Consider the following 17,220-nt stretch of genomic DNA (forward strand, 5'->3'; position numbering starts at 1 on the left):
CACCATCTCATCAAACTTAGCTGCTCCCAGATGTTCCACCCTGCCAACAAAAGTGCCCAGCAGAGAAATTCTTTCTCTTTTAGAAGAAAGAGCAATCCAAGAGGTCCCTCCTGACCAAAAAGGGTCTGATTCAAAATTCTCTTTAGTGCCCAAGAGAAACAAGGATGGCAGGCAGTTTTAGATCTCAGCACTCTAAATTCTTGTATCAAAATGACCCCCTTCAGAATGGTCACAGTGCTGTCAATTCTTCCATGGCCAAAGGCAAAATGACTGTGTGTACTCCATGGGTCTCCAGGATGGCTACTTACACATCAAGATAGCCATGCCAATGCAGGAGATTTCTACAGTTCCTTTTGAGAGCCAGTCATTACCAGTTCTTGGCTTTACATTTCAGTCACACCACAGCCCTTGGGTGTTTACCAAGTGAATAGCAGTAATTGCATAATATCTGTGACACAAGGGGATTCCAGTGTTCCCATGCTTGGCTCCTGTGCTGCAACAATGGAGTCCCTTACAGAAGCCACAGATTACTTGCAACAGTACTGCTTGTCCGTAGGTATCTCTGTAAACTACAAACATTCTAATCTGCTTCTAGTACAATCCATTCTCTTTATCAAATGCTTTCTGAATACCACAACATGAGTGGTTATCCTTTTATTGGAATTAACTCAGATTCTCAAGACAGCTGTCTTTTGTATTTTGAATCCGCTGTCTCCCATTGTACTTTTGTCGCTTTGAGTTCTGGGCCTTATGGCATATTCTATAATTGTGATTCCTCATGATGCATGTTATCTTGTAATGGCTACTAAGAGCACAGTGGCCTTGTTTATCAGATCATCCAGGAACCCCAGTACTTTTGATGCATCTATGCAAGACTCACTTGAAGTGATGGATCACATCTCTCTCAATTTCAGAGAACCCCCCCACCACCACCACCATAGCGGTGATAACCACAGACACCTGCTCCTTAAGGTAGGATTAGTCATTTCTAGGGGAGCATGGTCCAAGAACATAGAATCACTAGCAAGCCAGTTTTCACATAAACATTACAGAGATGCAGGTTGCCCATGTAGTGTTGCAGAAATTTCAGAACATTTTTCCTCCAGGTGTGATTTCCATCCAGACAAGTGTGTGTCAGTAGTTTAGTATTTCTGCAAGCAAGGAGGAACCAAGTCCTTCCCCACTTTAAGAAACCATGAGAATATGGAAATGGACAGCTGCTTTGCACCACTTACAGTAATGCACATTCCAGAGAAACCAACTGTCTTGCTAACAGTCTCAACAGTTTAAAACTGATGCCTCAAAAGTGGTTTCTCTGTCAACCAGTTACTTGTCAGATTTATAACCATTGGAGTCAGCCTTGCTGCAGTCTTTTTGCTTCCCGTGGCAACACCAATGTAGCAGCTACTTTGCCTTGATCTTTCCAGAGGGTCAGTCATGAAGAGATGCCCTTATAGGACATTGGATCCTCAGTCTTCTCTATGATTTTTCCCCTATGTCCTTTATGTCCAGATTTCTAAAGAAAGCAGCAGTATGCAAAGCCAGAGTAATCCTCATGGCCATGATGGATATAGTTTCCCATGTTTAGATCTCATTTGCTAAAGCCCCATTGGCTTCTGCATTCCTCCCAGGATCTCTTTTCCCACCCAACTGGTCAGCTTCACCTGAACCTTTTTACTCTGAAATTAACCACGAGTTCTCCAATTCCCATAATGGCCAAACCTGCTTCTATCACAAAATGTAATTTGCATTATCTCTACTTATCTGAAACACTCTACCCATAAGGTGTACAAAAGTAAATGGAAATGTTTTTGCTTATGAGGAGCCAATCAGGGTGCTTCTTTTTCAGCCTCTATTTGAGACATTCCAAACTTTCTCTCCAAGTTTTTTTGATCAAGGGTCCAGTTGTTCCACTTTAAAGGTTTGGGTGGCTTCTGTCTCCAGTTACCATTGTAGCATTGGTGTTCATACCATTGCTTCCCACAAATTATGTACGACTTTTTTTAAAGGGGGGTACTTCTTAATATTCCCCATAAAAGATCCTTTACCACCCTGGGACTTCAGTTTTGAACTGAAACAACTTCCCTACCCCCCCCCCCCACCACACACACACACACACACACACACACACTGAGCCAGCTTCCTCTGCTCAGTTAAAATGTCTTTCTTGGAAGACCCTCTTTCTGGTAGCAGTAACATCTGCAAAGAGAGTTTCAGAATTGCAAGCTTTGCTTGCTCAGTTTCCATATTTGATTTTTCACAAGGATAGAGTTTTACTTCGGAATAACTCTTCACTCACTCTAAAGGTTGACACAGAAGTTAAGCTGAATCAGTCAATAGATTTGCCTGCTTTCTTCCCAAAGTATTCCAGTAAGGAAGAATATATTCTTAGTATGTTGGATGTCCATAGGCAGCTCAGATTTTACCTTCATATAATGAAACTTTATAAAAAAATAATCAACTTTTTGTGTCCTTCATCTCCATAGATTGAGATGAAAGGTTTCTAAAGTAACCTTTGACAGATGGCTGTCTAATCTTATCTCCTGTGTATATCATTCACAAAATAAGTTTCTTCTGAGAGAGCAAAAGATGCATTCCACTAGGTCACTTACTACTTCCACAGCCTTTTTTTCAGAAATTCCTCTGATGAAATTTGTGCTGCAGCTGCTTGGTCTGTCATGCACACCTTTATCAAATACTATAAATTTAATTTGTCCAGATCTAGAGCATCCTTTGAGGCAACAATATGGAAAAGTATCCTGCATGATGCCACCCTGGTGTTATGGTGGCTTGGAATTCTGACTCATCAGTCAAATGGGCAGGATGATAAAGATATGGAATTTATGTAAATACCATAATACTGGATACTTTTCATCCAAGACTGCCCATTATGACTTCCCTCCATCATTTCCCCTTCCAGTTATCATTTTACTTGGCACCTGACAGACCTTCAGAAAACTCTTCTGTGAGCATCCTCTCCTGATAGCCAGTTTTTTCTGTAGATGGCTAGCAAACACAATTTGAGGAGAAAAGATCCAAGGGAGATTATAGTAGGGACAATTCTCAAAGGATTTTGAGACTAGGAGCTATAGCGTAGCTGAATCAGACAAGTGGCACCAGACTCAACAGTTCTGTTAGACTGCTAGGATGAAAAGGATCAAATTTTATGGTATGTACATAACTTCCATTTTGTATACTTATAGTCATGCTGACTCTGTGAAGGATATAGGATTATTTCCATTGCCATGGCTTGCCTTTGTTACCATTTTAACACTGTAGATCATTTATTTGTGAAAAACTTTGTCACTTTAGTTGGACTTGATGTCGGAAACTGCCTTAAGACAAACCTGCTTCTTTATGAAGAACCACAAATGGAGATCGATATGTTAATTTCTGTCATCTCTAGAACTTGTTGATATTTTCCAGAAATGAAGCTCAGGGAACTGATATTTCTGGTTTGTGGCTGTTTGGTGGTACCCTGTGCATTCCAGTGAGTAGCAGCTCATCAGTCCAATCAATGGGCAGAATCTACTCTTCAGTTAAAAAAAAAAAAAACTGTTCTTTTAAAGAGGCTACATAGCTAAATGAGTCATAAAAGATGCTACATCTTATTAATTGTATCTGTAGTCTGCATCATATAACTGCACTCTGTTACTTCCAGAGTGCTTCTAACTTTATTTCTGTTTGGGCACCCCAGGACATTTGATTCAGTGTAGGTTTATCACCTCAAACAACTGAAAATGGTATCCACAGACATTCCCTGTACAAGGGGATTGCAGTGGTCCTATATTATATACGTACTGACACCAGACTTGTGCTGACCTGCATGGCAGTATGGTGTACTAGAGAAACTGCTGTGCTTCAAAAGGTGCCGAAGCCCGGTTATTGGTATATAATATCCTAATAACATCCCTGCTGTAGATGTATTACTCGTAAATAAAACAGTAACATTTGAAAATGGACAACAGTAGTGTTGTCAGATGCTGCTGATCTGAAAAACTGAACATTCTATTAAAAATTCTGAAAAAAATGTAAATAGTCCAGCAGAAGCATGTAGGACCATGTAAGTGTGCAACATTTTCAGTTGATATCATGCAGAAAGTACTTCCCACCTACTGAACACACCGTAATTTGTGATAGCATGGTGGAAAGATAGACACTGGAGTACAGTACAGCACGCTGTAAACACTTTTAAGTTACTGACCTAAAATGCAGATGTCTACTGATTATGACCTGAAGTCCCTCTAGTGTAAATAAGATAACACACTGTGCAATACGTACATTAGTATACTCCTTGGGCTATAGTACTTGATAGTAATACTGTGCAGATTTGGATGTGTAACTGCAGTCTGAGGGTCTAACTGCTGCTAAAGATATGTTTTTTATATAAAGTTTCTTACCCCATTTGTTTTTCCCTTTTTGTTATTGTAATATGTTATATTTTTTATTAAAGCTACCAGCATTCATGCCAGTGTGCCAGTCTCCTGACTTACCACACACCACTTTAACTTTTGGTGAGGTCTGTTAAACATCCCATATTTTTAGCCAGTCAACAAAGAAAGCTGTGGTGCCTTGGCTCCTTTTCACTGTGATTGTTTGCACTTAAGCTTTAAATGCAGAGCTTTCTGTATCAAATAAACTGCATCTTTAACTTCTGAAGTAAAAACAGTTCTGTATTTTTTTATTAATTTTTTTAGGTTAATTAGTTGATTATAATTAAATGATTAAGTCCCATTAGTTGAATTTAGTTTGATAGATGACTTTCATGAACATTCTTTCATTTGTGAAACTGGGGCTCTATTTAGGAGAACTTTTGAGGTTTCATATTCTGAAAGGGTCTGTTGCAATCCTGACTAAGGTTATTTTTTCTAGGTTTTGGGTCCTGAATTTTTGACTTACATTTTTTTGTATTATTTTATTACTTTAAAAAATATTTAAATAATAAATAAATATTACACGTGACTGAGTTTTCTCTGTTAATTATTTAGTTTTTGTTTTCTGTGCTTTTTTGTAAATGCATTGAATTTAAGCATTAAACATTAAAATAAAGTGAACTAAAGGACTGTGAATCATTCACCTGTGACTTGAACACTCCTTTTGTGTCTAGATTTCATGTTTAAAAACAGTAAATCCTTAGGATACCAGGTACATGAGTAGTTTGTGTCATTTGGGGATTACAATTGCTATTGTTCAGTAATTGGTCTTTTTGATGCAGAGTAATCAATGGTTGTGCAACAAATATTGGATCAGTGAATTTTCAGACATTCAGCCGAGGGAGAGATTACCATATATTAACAAAATTTAATTTTTCCCATGATATTTGCCAGGGATGAAATGTCTAGTAATTTGCTAAATATTTAGATATGATTTGATTTATTGTGATAATAATTGAGATAAAAAAAAATCATCAGTATAAATGTACTTGCAGTCAGCTACAGTGATTTTATGAAATGATGATGCACCATTGGGCATATTGCAGACATGAAAACTGAGCATACCAAACTCTTAAGAGTTTAGAATACAGAATAGTTACAAAGTATATTTCCAGTTAATCGGAGCATTATTAAAAAAGCAGTTCTCGCTGTCTAAAGTTTTTAAAGGAGCAGCAGCATGCCATAGCTTTGATTCCTGTTGAAGTTGCATGTAAAGTATAAGCAGAACATCACTGACTTTAATTCTCTTTCATTTTTTGCAGTATTGGTGAGGAGAAAAACAATGTGAAGCTTTATGGATTCAATGATCAGATTCTGAGGTATGTTTATTATATTGTCTACTAGTATATGTAGTTCAACTATATGAATTTTTCATGGGGTTCCTTTTCAGGTGTGTTTGTGTGTGAGCATGTGTGTGTTTGAGGCAGTAGTCATGGTGGATTTCGTATGCCACATCAACCTATCCACTAAAGTTTATATTTTAACAAGCAAGCACAAGCATAGTGGTCAGTCTACAGAAATAAAACACAAGAAATCATATACAGCTGCATGTTTATAACTTCTTACATCATGATTAACAGTGTTCATGTAACCAAGTTGGTTTCTTTGTGCATATTGTATTTTAATGTGGCAGTGTAAGAGATTTCTGTGTGCAAGTGTGGTCCAGTATTTCAGACTATTGGTAAATCTTCTTACCAAGCTGCAGCCGCCAGGAGTTCTGGTAAGACAAAACTGACTGGCTGGCCAGGAGGAAAAGTTGGGTGGCAAGTATTGCCTTACCTCCCTTGTAGGAAAGCAAAATGTAGTAATACTGCTTCTGAGGAAAGCCAGGGTGCTATCAAGTGAGCTACTTCATGCTCCACATAAAGGGCACGACATCTTGTAAAGTACATTAGTCAGTATGTGTGGGTGCATGTACATTTTCCTTGGCTTGGAGGTAGTCCACTGGCTTGCAAGGAAATGGTAAGGCTGCACTCAAACAGGACTTCTAAGATGGCTACACACACAGTGCCAGATTGATTAGTGCCCTCCCATTGTGAAAACAGAAAGTGCTAAAAATGCCAGTAAAAGTTATCACTTTGGAAAAAATCCATTACTGGCTGGGAATTACATTGCCAGGATGCTAGTAAAGACAACATTTGGAGAAAGTAAGAGAAAATCAACTAGAAAAGGAGAAAAAGTTCTGTTTGGGAAGAGCCTTGTAACTGTTCAGTAAAATGTTGTTGTAACTGTTCAGTAAAATGCTGTTCAAGTTTTAGCTTTTGTATAGGATATACCCAATCAGTAATTCAGGGAAAACATAAATCAGATGTTCTCAGAGGTGCTAAATATAAGTGAGTCATTGGAGAATAACAAAACACTGAGAAAATTTAAAAAATCTGTAAGTAGCTATTCAGATGAACTAATAAAACTGCAGAAATCAGAGTGTGAAATGAAGGAAAAGATGGCCGAGTATGAGGCTTCTCAGAAAGAAAATTTTCAAAAATAATTGTGTTCGATGACAGCATGCAGAGAAAACCTGAGACTCTGATGTTGTCCTTCTCATTCTGCTTCACTGATGGGTTCGATCCAACCACTCGGATCCGACTCTGATGCCTTTTACTAGACTTTAGCTTCCAGGCTAGAGCTCCTCCCTTACCCATAATCCTCTGCCCTTAGCTCAACATCCCCTCCAATCTAATTTGCCGCCATTAGGTACAGACACGCTTCCAGTGCTCCGAGTGTTATTTTCAGAGATAAGTGATTACTTCAGTTTTTCTTTTTAAAACTCTTCAACTTTAATATATTATGTGTATATATATATATATATATATATATATATATATATATATATATATATATATATATGGGTCTACTTTGAAACATCTAAAACCCATAACATCTAATTTCATATATTATATATTTTATATATATATATATATATATATATATATATATATATATATATATAATTTCCTCCCTCTCTATTCGTTTGCGAGGTCATTAGATCTCCTTTTTTCCTCCACCTATCCTCTCCCTTTGGACCTTGGCCCTTCCTTTTCTTAAAACAAAAAAAAATTTTTTACAGTAGCAGTTTGTTTCTTACAGATGGATAAGCCGACAGGATTTAAATGGTGCTCTGAGAGTGTAAGGAAGATTCCACAGACTGATGCACATGACAAGTGTGTTTATTGTTTAGGAGCAGCCCACTTGGATTCCCCTTGCAAAATTTGTGAAGGGTTCAATCCACAGGCCATTCAGGAAAGGAAAAATAAGCTAATTTTGAAAGGCCTTCTGGCCCCCCTCTTCTCCTTTATCAACCCCCTTTAAGGATTTGCAGAGTTCTGAGGCTAAGAAACGCCACCATAAGCAGTCTAGGGTGTCTTAGGAACCTCCTGCAAAACTAGCAAGAGAGTCTGATCTGAGGATGTCGGCCCCAAGATCCATATCGACTTCTTCTGATCCAATAGACTTGACAACACCAAGTGGGCCTTCTTCTGGAACAGAGTCCTCCAAGTTGGCTCCGACTCCACCATCTTGCTATCTTATCTCTACTGCTTCCTCAGATCCTAAGGGATCGGATCAGAGCCAGGCACTTAAACTGCTCCTCAGCCCCCCCATCCAGAAATCCCTGGATCCGGAGTGTAGGATTCAATCACCTGGGGGATCTATCAGATCAGTGTCTACAACAGTACCGACAAAGATTCTTCAGACTCCTAGGCATTCAGGACCCTCTTAAGTGGCTTCTTCCAAATCCTCTATAAGCTTATATGATGATGTGGACAAAATGCTTTGGTCCATTATCAAGGCTCAGATCCAGATGGGGGTACTTCCAGCTCTGTCCCCTCATGGATCTGAGAGTGGCCCTATCACTTCCTTTTTTTCCTTGTCCGATCTGAGTAGTGGTTTCGGAGCCCCAGGACATCAATCTCCCAAGGTATTCAGGGTTGGATCAGAGGATCTTTGCTTCCTCAGCACCAACCGTGACCTAGACTGCCTCTGCTTCAAGATCCTTAGATCAGATGAGTCCTTGATCCGTGATGTCATGGTCGAATTCAAGGGGTGGTGTTCTGCTCAGATTTTATCAGATCTTTCTGTTTCCCTTGGAGCTTCGGTCCTCGACAGTGTTAGTCCAGTTCTGTCTGGGAGTTGTGATTCTGGGGTGCTCCTACCTTCTTCATCTGGGACTTTGGCCCCAAGGAAGTGGGGAGGGAAGAGTGTCCCCAGGACCTTCAGCTTTCTGAATTTTGGAAAAGGCATTCTCTGGTGGCAGAGAACCAGACCTTTTACTTCTGCTCCTCCCCATGTTCCTGCATTGGATCTGGGTCTTAAACCTTCCATTTCTGTCCAGGGTCAACCCGCCTCTAGGGACCTTCAGACCCTTCCTCCTAAGGTGGCCCCTTCCTCTTCCAACTCCACCCCTGAATATCCCGTGGAAGAGAGGACGTGCAAGAGGAGGCACTTGGACTCTGCAATGGAGTCCTTTACAGAGGATACTGACTATGATGCGGGAGAAGGGTCTCCCAGATCAGCACCAGACGATGTCCTCTTTGTAGACATCTTAGAAATTTTAAAGCAAAGAGGTGGCTGGTCATTCAAAAACTCTTCTTTGGAGGAGTCCCATATTCCTGGATGCCTTTGGGCTGGACCCATCTACATCTTGGGTAGTCCCCCCACCCAGTTGGCACTCCTATAGATCTTTTCACCCTCTGGGTCTGGAAGGAGCCAGAGCGGACACCATAGAGCCAATACCAAAGTGCCTAGACAAAATCCTTTCTCCCTCCGAAGGTCGAACCTTTTGGAGTAAGGGCAACCCCATTGATGCTATGGTGGTGGCAGCAGCTACAAAGAAAAAGCTCACACAACAGAGCTCTACTGTCTACCTGTTGAACAGGGAATCCAGAGTGCTGGACAGGTTTGGGACACGCACCTTTGCTTTGCTGACTTTTTTGCTTAGAGCTTTTAATTACATTGCACATTTCATTCACCTACAAAGAGACCTAGTTAAGGAACTTTGAGTCCTTGGCAAGTTTCATGTCTAAGGAGAATCTTGATAAGGTTTCTCTGAAGCGGACTAATCTGACTTCACCTGGCAAATTCTTCCATGAGGCTTGTTTCCTATTCAGCAGAAGGATCCTCAAGGGCAGCCGGCACTGGCATTGCGATATGTAGACATGCATGGATGAGGCTTTGTGATTTTGCAGAACACTTTAAGGCATCTTTTGTCAGTGCCCCTTTTGATGGTTTTTCCTTGTTTGGACCATCAGTTAAAGACACCCTGACCTGCATCGAGCCAGAAGGTAAGACCTTGCCTGCTGTGGGTATCACGTTTTCAACCCCTCAATGAACCTGCTCAAGGAATCAGAGGGGCTAAAAAGATTTGGTTCAGAAAGTCTCAAGGATCATTTCAGAGGCAGAGGGAGGAGGCTTTAATGGTAGAAGCCAGCCTAGAGGCAGAGGGTGTCCGCAAAACCAGGGCTTTAGTGTACCCTTTTCTGAAAAGCCAGTTCAGCACTCCTGAAGCACTGCCTGACTGTAGAGTTCTGGAGGCAGTTAGGGGCCATTTTTCCTTGCACCCAGGTGCCTGGGCCCAAATAACAAATGCTTGGGTGTAATTCATAATATTCAGAGGTTACTATATTCTCTTGTTCCTAGCCCCTCCAAAAATTCAGAAGAAGCCCCCTGATGTTCCGCTCAGTCAGAGGGAATTGGCAGTTCTAGAAATCAAAAAACTACTGCACAAGAGAGTTATCCAAGAGATCCCAGCTGAGCAGAGAGGATCCGGAACTTACTCCCGTTTTTTTTTTTTTTGGTGCCAAAGAAAACAGGGGACTTGAGGCCTATCTTGGACCTATGCAAACTCAATTTATATGTAAAGAAACAGAAGTTCCGGATGGTTATGGTTCAGTCTGTCCTTCCATTACTAAGGAAAGACTATTGGATGTGCTCTGTGGACTTGAAGGATGCGTACTATCACATTAAAATAGACAGGCACTCCAGAAGTCAACTGCATTTTCACATGGTTGCCAGTCTCTTCCAATTCAGAGCCCTGCCCTTTGGCCTCATCACAGCCCCCAGGGTGTTTACCAAATGCATGGCAGTGGTCTCAGCTCATCTACGACTGCAAGGGTTTCCGGTATCTAGCTGATTGGCTCCCAACTCAGTTCTCCACCCAGAGTCAGATATCTCAGACCAGGGATTATCTCTGCTGGATGTCCCAGCTTTTAGGCATCACCATCAATCTAGAAAAGTCACAACCATTGCCGGTGCAAACTTCGGAATTTATTGAGACCCAACTGAACACCATTACACAGATAGCTTCCTTGGCTCAACATCATATCAGCACCTTGACACTTCAGGTCCAGGCTATATTATCTCATCCCACTACTCCTGCCAGACTGATTCTATGGACCCTGGGATCTGTGGCAGCTTCTAAAATCTTGGTACCTCTATCCAGATACTGTATACTCTTTCTATGGTGGACGTTGGCTGTTCAGTGGTCTGTTCTACACCAGTCCCTATCTGCTCCTATCAGGTTGGCCAATATTTACAGAACTTATCTAAAATGGTGGAGTCTCTCCAACCTGTCTGCTAACAGATCTTTCATCCCCCCTCCAGTAGCCACAGTGACCATGGACGGTTCTCAGCTAGGGTGGGGGGGAGCATTTGAAGGGGACGATGGTTCAAGGTATGTGGACTCACCTAGAGACCAGATTTTGCATATCAATGTCCTAGAGATGAGAGCTGTTCTCCTCATTGCAAGCCTTTCAGGATGCTCTCCCTATGGGGACCTCAACAAGCACGGAGGAACCCGTTCATACCCACTCTGCAGAGAGGCCATGAGGGTTTGGGAATGGGCAAGCACTTCATAATATAAGCATAATATCCAGAGGCTACTACAATCCCTTTTTTCTAGCCCCTCCAAAATTTCAAAATAAGTTCCCTGATGTTCTACTCTGCCGCTTTCTAATTGCAGTACATGTACTGGGGAAATCCAGCTTATTGGCAGACAGCCTCAGCAGGTCTATTCTGATGCTCACTAGTGGTCCCTCAATAGTCAGTAGGGAGCAAGATATTCGACTGTTGGGTTCACCCCTGCTGTGACCTCTTTGTTTCTCCTCACAACAACAGTTGCAGCAGTTATTTCACTCTGATCCCTCTTCAGGGAGCTCCCTAAGGGGCACTCTAGTCCATGGTCCCCTTTATGCTTACCCCCCATAAGCCAAACATTTGAAGAGCATGGTGATCCTCATTGCCCCCTTTGGCCTCATCAGATTAATTTCCCTTTCCTCTGGTCTCACCTGAGATATCCTCCATGGATAGTGGAACCCAAACAGGACCTCCTAACTCACCCCATGCTAGGACTCCACCCAGATCTCCTCATACTGAAGTTAACCACTTGGTTTCTCCATTTCCCGTGATTGCAAGAGGGTCCAAGTTTTCCTCACCTGTCAAGGCTATCATTCTAGCTTCCCAGAAAGCATCCATCAAGAAAGTATATAAAAGCAAGTGGAGAAGATTCTCTGTTTGGGCTGCTAATAACCACTTAGATCTTTACTCAGTACCTGTTTCTTCAATTCTTTCATTTCTTGAGTATTTAAAGAAGGTTCTAGTTTTGCAGCTATTAAGCTGCAGTTAGCTGCCGTATCCAATTTTCCTTCCGGATTATCTTCTGAATCTGTTGATTCAACCAGGTTATGTAAGGCTTTTATGAAAGGTGTTTTTCTTCTCAGACCTCCAATCAAGGACCCTACATCTCAGTGGGATCAGACTGTCATCCTGCAAGGTTTGACTCAAAAACCCTTTGAACCGACCAGTGATTGTGACTTGAAATATTTGTCCTGGAAGTCAGCTTTTCTCATAGCCATTACCTCAGCAAAAAAGTTTCTGAATTGCAGGCACTTTCGTCTAAGCCTCCTTATATTATTTTTCACAAGGATAGAGTTTCCCTCCGTACTAATCCACTATTCATGCCAAAAGTGGCCACAGAGTCTAGCATTAATTAGTGCATTCAGTTACCAGTGTTCTTTCCTAACTATTCTAACAAAGCAGAATATATGTTGCATTCCTTGGATGTTCACAGACAGTAAATTTCTACCTTCATAGAACTGAACAATTCAGAAAATTTGATCAGTTATTTGTCTCTTTCTCACTTAACCATAAGGATCCAGCAGTTTCTAAAGTGACAATAGCAAAATGGATTACTAGTTGTATATCATTTATGAGAAGAATGGTTTTCTTTTGTCTAGTCTTCCAAAAGCTCATTTAACAAGATCAGTGGCCTTTTCATCTAGAATTCCTATTGAAGACATTTGTGCTGCAGCTAACTGGTCTAAGCCTCATACCTTTGTGATCTATTATAAACTGGAGATGGTCTCCAGGAGCAGGGCATCCTTCAGCTCGGTGGTGCTCCGGCATATTTCCTTGAGGTCACCCATGAAGTCCAAACCAGAATTAATGGACATGTTCCACCTCAGGAAATCCAAATCCCTTAGAGCCACACACTCCAGGGGCTTAAACCTCAGCACAGAAATAAATAGGACATGCTGGAGGGACAGATTCATATCCCAGAGGCTCCCCTCACTCTGGAACAAAATCCCAATCCATGTTAGGCAGAGCCTCTCAATGACCCTCTTCAAGAGAAATCTTGACGAGTGGATGGGAGATCGTAGGTTTACCCCTGGGATCTCTTCTGTGTCCCTACTAGACAGAGGCACAGTAAACTAACCTTAAAAGGGCTATCTTTTGTGACCTACTATACAGAGGCACAGTCAACTAATCTAAAAGGGTGGCGAAAGCCAAATACACTCTGGCTAGGCTTATAAATGCCCTAGGGCAGATAGCCTAGTATCAACCTATGAACCTGTGTAGCTGGAGACTCTAGGAAGGACAATATCAGATTTATTAGTTATGTACTTACATAACTTGGCATCTGTGCCAGTGTTGTCCATTCTCCTTTTGCTTCACCTTCCTGCTCATCCATCCCCCCCAAAACATTTTTTGTTCTAGAGGCTCTGGAAAGGCTTTTATTGGAACCTTTGGTAGAGATTGAGCCCTTGGTTCATTTTTCTTTTCTATCTTATGCTGTAGGTGGGCAGCAGACTTGATCTGAGGAGGTTGAGCTATGGGTAGAGGATTATGGGTAAGGGAGGAGCTCGAGCTGGGAAACTTGAGTCTGGCAAAAGGCAACCCAGTTGGATCGGAACCCATCATTGAAGAAGAATCAGAATGGACAACACAGATAAGTACATAACGAATAAATGTTAAGTTGTCATTCTCGCCTTCATTCTTGCTGGATGGGTTCGGAGCCGATCCTTGGCTCCGATTTGGCCTATACTATAGCTCGAGAGCTATTTTTACCAGCTCGAGGCAGCCCTATAACCCACAATACCATGCACTAACTCCCCAGATCTTGTTTGCCGCTTTGCTGCAAGGTTGCCTTTTTTTTACCGGCTCAGGTCAGTAAAGAGAATTTTTTTCTATAGTACTATATTTCAGGTAGTTTTCCAGATAGATTCCCTTTGTTAGGTCCCTATCGATTGTTTTATTCATTACAGCCCTTTTGTAGCCCCTCTTCCCTTCTTTAGTTAATTTTTATCATTGGGCCTACGGGCTTTACCTTAGTTTTCCCCACCCCTTAACTTTTTTACTAGTTTTAAGTTGAGTGTGTGTGTGGACTGACTGTGATTACTGTGTTTGCTGTTGTTAGGACTATGTCCAAAGACGCTAAGGTCTCGGGATTCAAGAAGTGTGACTCCGTGCTGCCAGAAAATGTCTCTGACAGACGGTCACACTTCTTGTGTCTACTGCTTAGGGCCTTTACACCTGCAGGACTCTTGTTCCATCTGTCACGGGTTTAGTTCAAGAGTCCTGCAGGAGCATCGTAATAAGCTCATCTTAAGGGGCTTATTAAAGCCTGATGACACCCCGTCCAAGTCTGGCTCGGGGAAGTCTTCAAAAACTGCCAAACCCTCGGCTCCAGCTTCTGAGTCGAGGGCTGGCGTTATTGAGATGGCTCCGACATTGGTTCCAATCAGATCCGAGGCGGGCAAAGTGGTTTCCGCTCCGAAACCTGCATCAGAGCCGACCCCAGCGCACAAGCGCTCTAGATCCCCCTCACTAGAATCTGTCCGATCGGCTCCGAGATCACCTCTCCTATCGGAGCGGAGTCATAGGACTCACTCATCTAGGTCATCCAGGCTTTCCGACCACGATATTGAGAGGGTGGTCAGTAGGCTCATAAAATCTCAGGCACTAGCCCAAATGCTCCAAAGCCCATCTCACCAGACTGTGGCTCCTTCGGTACCGCTATCGATTCCTCCTCCGATTCACCTCTCGAGTTCGGAGCCAGAGTTTGTCGGAACCATAACCTTGCCCACGTCGGAGCCGATACTTCCACCTTCGGCTCCGGTGTCGTTGGCTCCGACTTCTTCATTGGTTCCATCCGTGGAGAGGTCCGGGTGCCGGGACTCCATTGTCGGCTCCGAGGGGGCGAGTGGCATCGGACCCTTGTCTGACCCCACTCTCCCTCTCAGAGCTTCGGCTCTGGTTAGTTCAGCCCCGACATCATTCTTGGAGCCTTCTCTGTCGGTGCCGGGAGCAGTTCGGGTCTCTTCGGAGCCGGGACTGCCCTTGGTACCTGATAGGGGAGCCTTCGAGGTGATGAGCATGCTGGACCCAGTGTCCACTCCATGGTTAAGTTCTGCAGCTCCTCCCTCTACAGTGCCTGTTACGGTCACTGGCCATCCTCCTGCATCTGACAGCAGAGATCCAAAGCATAGGTTACCTACTTTGGGTGTCTCCTTTCTCTTCCGAGGCCTCCCCTGAAGCTTCAGGGGAACCCCCTAGGAAAAGAAAGTGCAAGAGGAAGCACATAGACTCCCGCGAGTCTGTCACGTCTGACACCGACTTGGATGAGTCAGAGGGTTCCCCGAGATTCCCCTCTGAGGATGTCTCTTTTTCAGACATCCTAGAGATCCTAAAACAGAGGGGAAATTGGTCCACTCTCAAACCCTCCGAGGACAAGTCGGTTTACCATGACGCTTTTGGATCTCGCCCTTCCACCTCCTGGGTGTCTCCCCCTTTTGACCCACTAATGGAGGTAGTGGCTAGAAAGGCGTGGGCAGCTCCTGATTCAATGGAACCTACCCCTAGGAGGCCCTCTAAATTTATTTCTGCTCCAGAGGACAAATCCTTTCTCACCAAAGGTGTTTCAGTTGATGCTATGGTGGTAGCAGCAGCCACTAAGAAGGAATTGTCTGATCCTTCTGTACCTGTTCATCCTCCTAACAAAGAGTCCAGGACCATGGACAGGTACGGCAAGCAGACATTTGCTTCAGCGACCTTTACTATGCGATCGCTGAACTATTTATGTAATTTCACCCGCCTTCAGGTAGACTTGCTCAAAGAACTGGGTGAAACTGTACAGGATCCTTCTGCTGCGGGGTATCAGGACAAGATGAACTTCCAGCTGGCCACCCTAAATTCCATTGTTAACTCCTCCATGCGGCGTATCTCCTACGCAGCTGATGGAGTGAGTAGAGCCGCAGGCACAGGTGTTGCGTTGAGACGTCACGCTTGGATGCGACTCTAACTTTGCCGATCCCTTCAAGGCGTCCTTTACCAACACCCCCTTTGATGGTTCTGAATTGTCTGGACCTCAGGTGAAGAATACCCACACCAGATGCGAGCTAGATGGTAAGACTCTCTCTGCCATGGGAGTCCATTTTTCCACACCTTCTAGACCTTATCCTAAGGGACAGAGGGATGGATGTGGTTCCGCAAACCACAGGGAGTCGCCTGGCCGCGTGGTGAATTTCCCCAGAGGCAGAGGGGGGAATAATAACAGACGCCGCCCCAGGGGCAGAGGGGGTCCACAGAACCAGGGTTCCAGGGAATCTTTCCCTGACCAACCCTTTCAGCATCCCTGAAAAGCTGCCTGACTGTCCGCCTTCGGAGGCAGTCGGGGGAAGATTATCTCTGTACCCGGAAGCCTGGCAATCCCTCTCCCAAGACACATGGGTACAGAAGATGATATCCGAGGGTTACAAAATTCCCTTCACTTCCCCCCAGGTACAACCGCCAAGACCCCTACCAGACGTACCACCCGCACAAAGGGGTCAGGCACAGCTAGAAATAAAAAAGCTGTTAAAAAAAAGAGTCATCCAGGCAGTCCCAGCAGATCAGCTAGGATCCAGAATCTACTCCAGATTATTTTTGGTACCAAAAAAGACTGGAGACCCATTTTGGACCTCAGCAGATTGAACAACTTTGTACAAAAGACAAAATTTCGGATGGTAACACTGCAGTCCATTCTACCCTTTTTGGGCAGAGTATAATGTAGTAACACTGGGGACAGCCACCCAGCACCCAGGAAGCAGACTTCCAAAATTCCAGACTTCTTTCTTTATTGGTAAAACAAAACAGACAACAAACGCCACGCACCAAAGCTTCTTTTTTGGGCAGAGACAACTGGATGTGCTCGTTAGACCTCCAGGACGCGTACTATCATATAAAGATACACAGGCACTCCAGGAGGTTTCTCCACTTCCGGCTGGGAGCCAGTCATTATCAATTCAGAACCCTGCCCTTTGGTCTCACCACAGCCGCCTGGGTGTTCACCAAATGCTTGGCAGTGGTCATGGCTCACCTGAGACAAAAAGGATTCCAGGTGTTTCCATATCTAGACGACTGGCTCATTTCCGCTACCACCAAGCAGCATCTTATAATGGCCAGGGATTACACTATTCAACTTTGCAACAATCTAGGTATTTCTATAAATTTTGCAAAATCCTCCTTGTCGCCTTGT

The 17,220-nt window shown here is 43.3% G+C and overlaps 1 protein-coding gene across 1 annotated transcript in view; it reads left to right on the forward strand.

The window, feature by feature from the left end:
• Positions 1-17,220, forward strand: part of TEP1 (telomerase associated protein 1) — a 2,704,809-nt gene that overhangs the window by 959,526 nt on the left and 1,728,063 nt on the right. Inside the window, exon 14 of the mRNA XM_044058078.1 lies at positions 5,696-5,752. Coding sequence (XP_043914013.1) covers positions 5,696-5,752 — 57 coding nt within the window. The remainder of the gene's footprint in view (positions 1-5,695; positions 5,753-17,220) is intronic.

Source organism: Protopterus annectens, chromosome 16.part0 (genome assembly GCF_019279795.1).
Source record: "Protopterus annectens isolate FY-2018-M chromosome 16.part0, PAN1.0, whole genome shotgun sequence".
Classification (NCBI taxonomy): domain Eukaryota; kingdom Metazoa; phylum Chordata; order Ceratodontiformes; family Protopteridae; genus Protopterus; species Protopterus annectens.